Genomic DNA, 925 nt, shown 5'->3' with positions numbered 1-925 from the left:
TGCTGCTGCCTATCTTGGCCAGGTCTCCCTTGAAAAAGAGGTTTTTAATCTCAATGGGATCTTCCTGGTTAAATAAAGGTTAATAAATAAATAAGTAATTATTGTGAAACTCTGTTCCAGGATCTGGGTTCCTCTGCGGGCTCGAAGAGGCCGACCTGCGTCATCCTCATCAAACCTCATGAAGAGTACCAGGAAGCGTATGACGAGTGCTTGCAGGAAGTTTCCAGCCTGCCCAAACCCCTCTGAAGCCCACCCGGCCTCCCCTTCATAAGCCCCACCCCCTTCATAAGCCCCACCCCCAAAGGAACAGTTCTTCCTCCAGCTGTGCTAACAGTTTCCATCCACTGCCAGTGTTTGTGCTCAGCTAGGCGAATCCAGCAGGAGGGTTTAAATCCAGACTTCAGATAAAGAACGATGTTGATGTTTGAGTGAAAAATGTTTCTGTATGATCGATGTATTGATCTGTGATCAGGACTGTGAAGGCAGATGTTTCACAGATGTTTTTGTTTTCTTATTAAAGTCGTTCACGCTGTGACGCGTCTGAACTCGTTCCTGCAGCCGCACAAACATCTTGATGGTCGCGTCGTCTCCTCCCCTTCATAAAGGAGGCTTCAGTGTCTCCTCAGGTAAAGGAGGCGATGAAGGATGCACTGACCTGACAACAGCTGTTTGAAACGTTACCTGTGAAACAGGAACGGGAGCTTTAACGAAACAGGTCGTTATTATATTTACATACGTGCTGAACAAAAGGATTAAATTATTTATTACAACATTTTTATTTTTTACATAAAATCTGGACTGAAAATTATATTGCTCAACATATTTTCTCTAATTGTTAAATTATTACAATATGTTTGATTATATATGTAAACATAATATTAAATGTAAAGGTTGTAAAAGCTTCGTAATAGTTAAAATGTCTGAT

The 925-nt window shown here is 41.6% G+C and overlaps 1 protein-coding gene across 1 annotated transcript in view; it reads left to right on the top strand.

The window, feature by feature from the left end:
* Positions 1-532, top strand: part of nhp2 (NHP2 ribonucleoprotein homolog (yeast)) — a 7,636-nt gene extending 7,104 nt beyond the window's left edge. Inside the window, exon 4 of the mRNA XM_005949936.3 lies at positions 121-532. Coding sequence (XP_005949998.1) covers positions 121-246 — 126 coding nt within the window. The 3' untranslated portion in view covers positions 247-532. The remainder of the gene's footprint in view (positions 1-120) is intronic.
* The last annotated feature ends 393 nt before the right edge of the window (positions 533-925 follow it).

This window comes from Haplochromis burtoni, unplaced genomic scaffold, assembly GCF_018398535.1.
Source record: "Haplochromis burtoni strain Fernald_Lab_line unplaced genomic scaffold, NCSU_Asbu1 Contig_654, whole genome shotgun sequence".
Classification (NCBI taxonomy): Eukaryota; Metazoa; Chordata; class Actinopteri; order Cichliformes; family Cichlidae; genus Haplochromis; species Haplochromis burtoni.
This window is presented reverse-complemented; position numbering and strand designations above follow the sequence as displayed.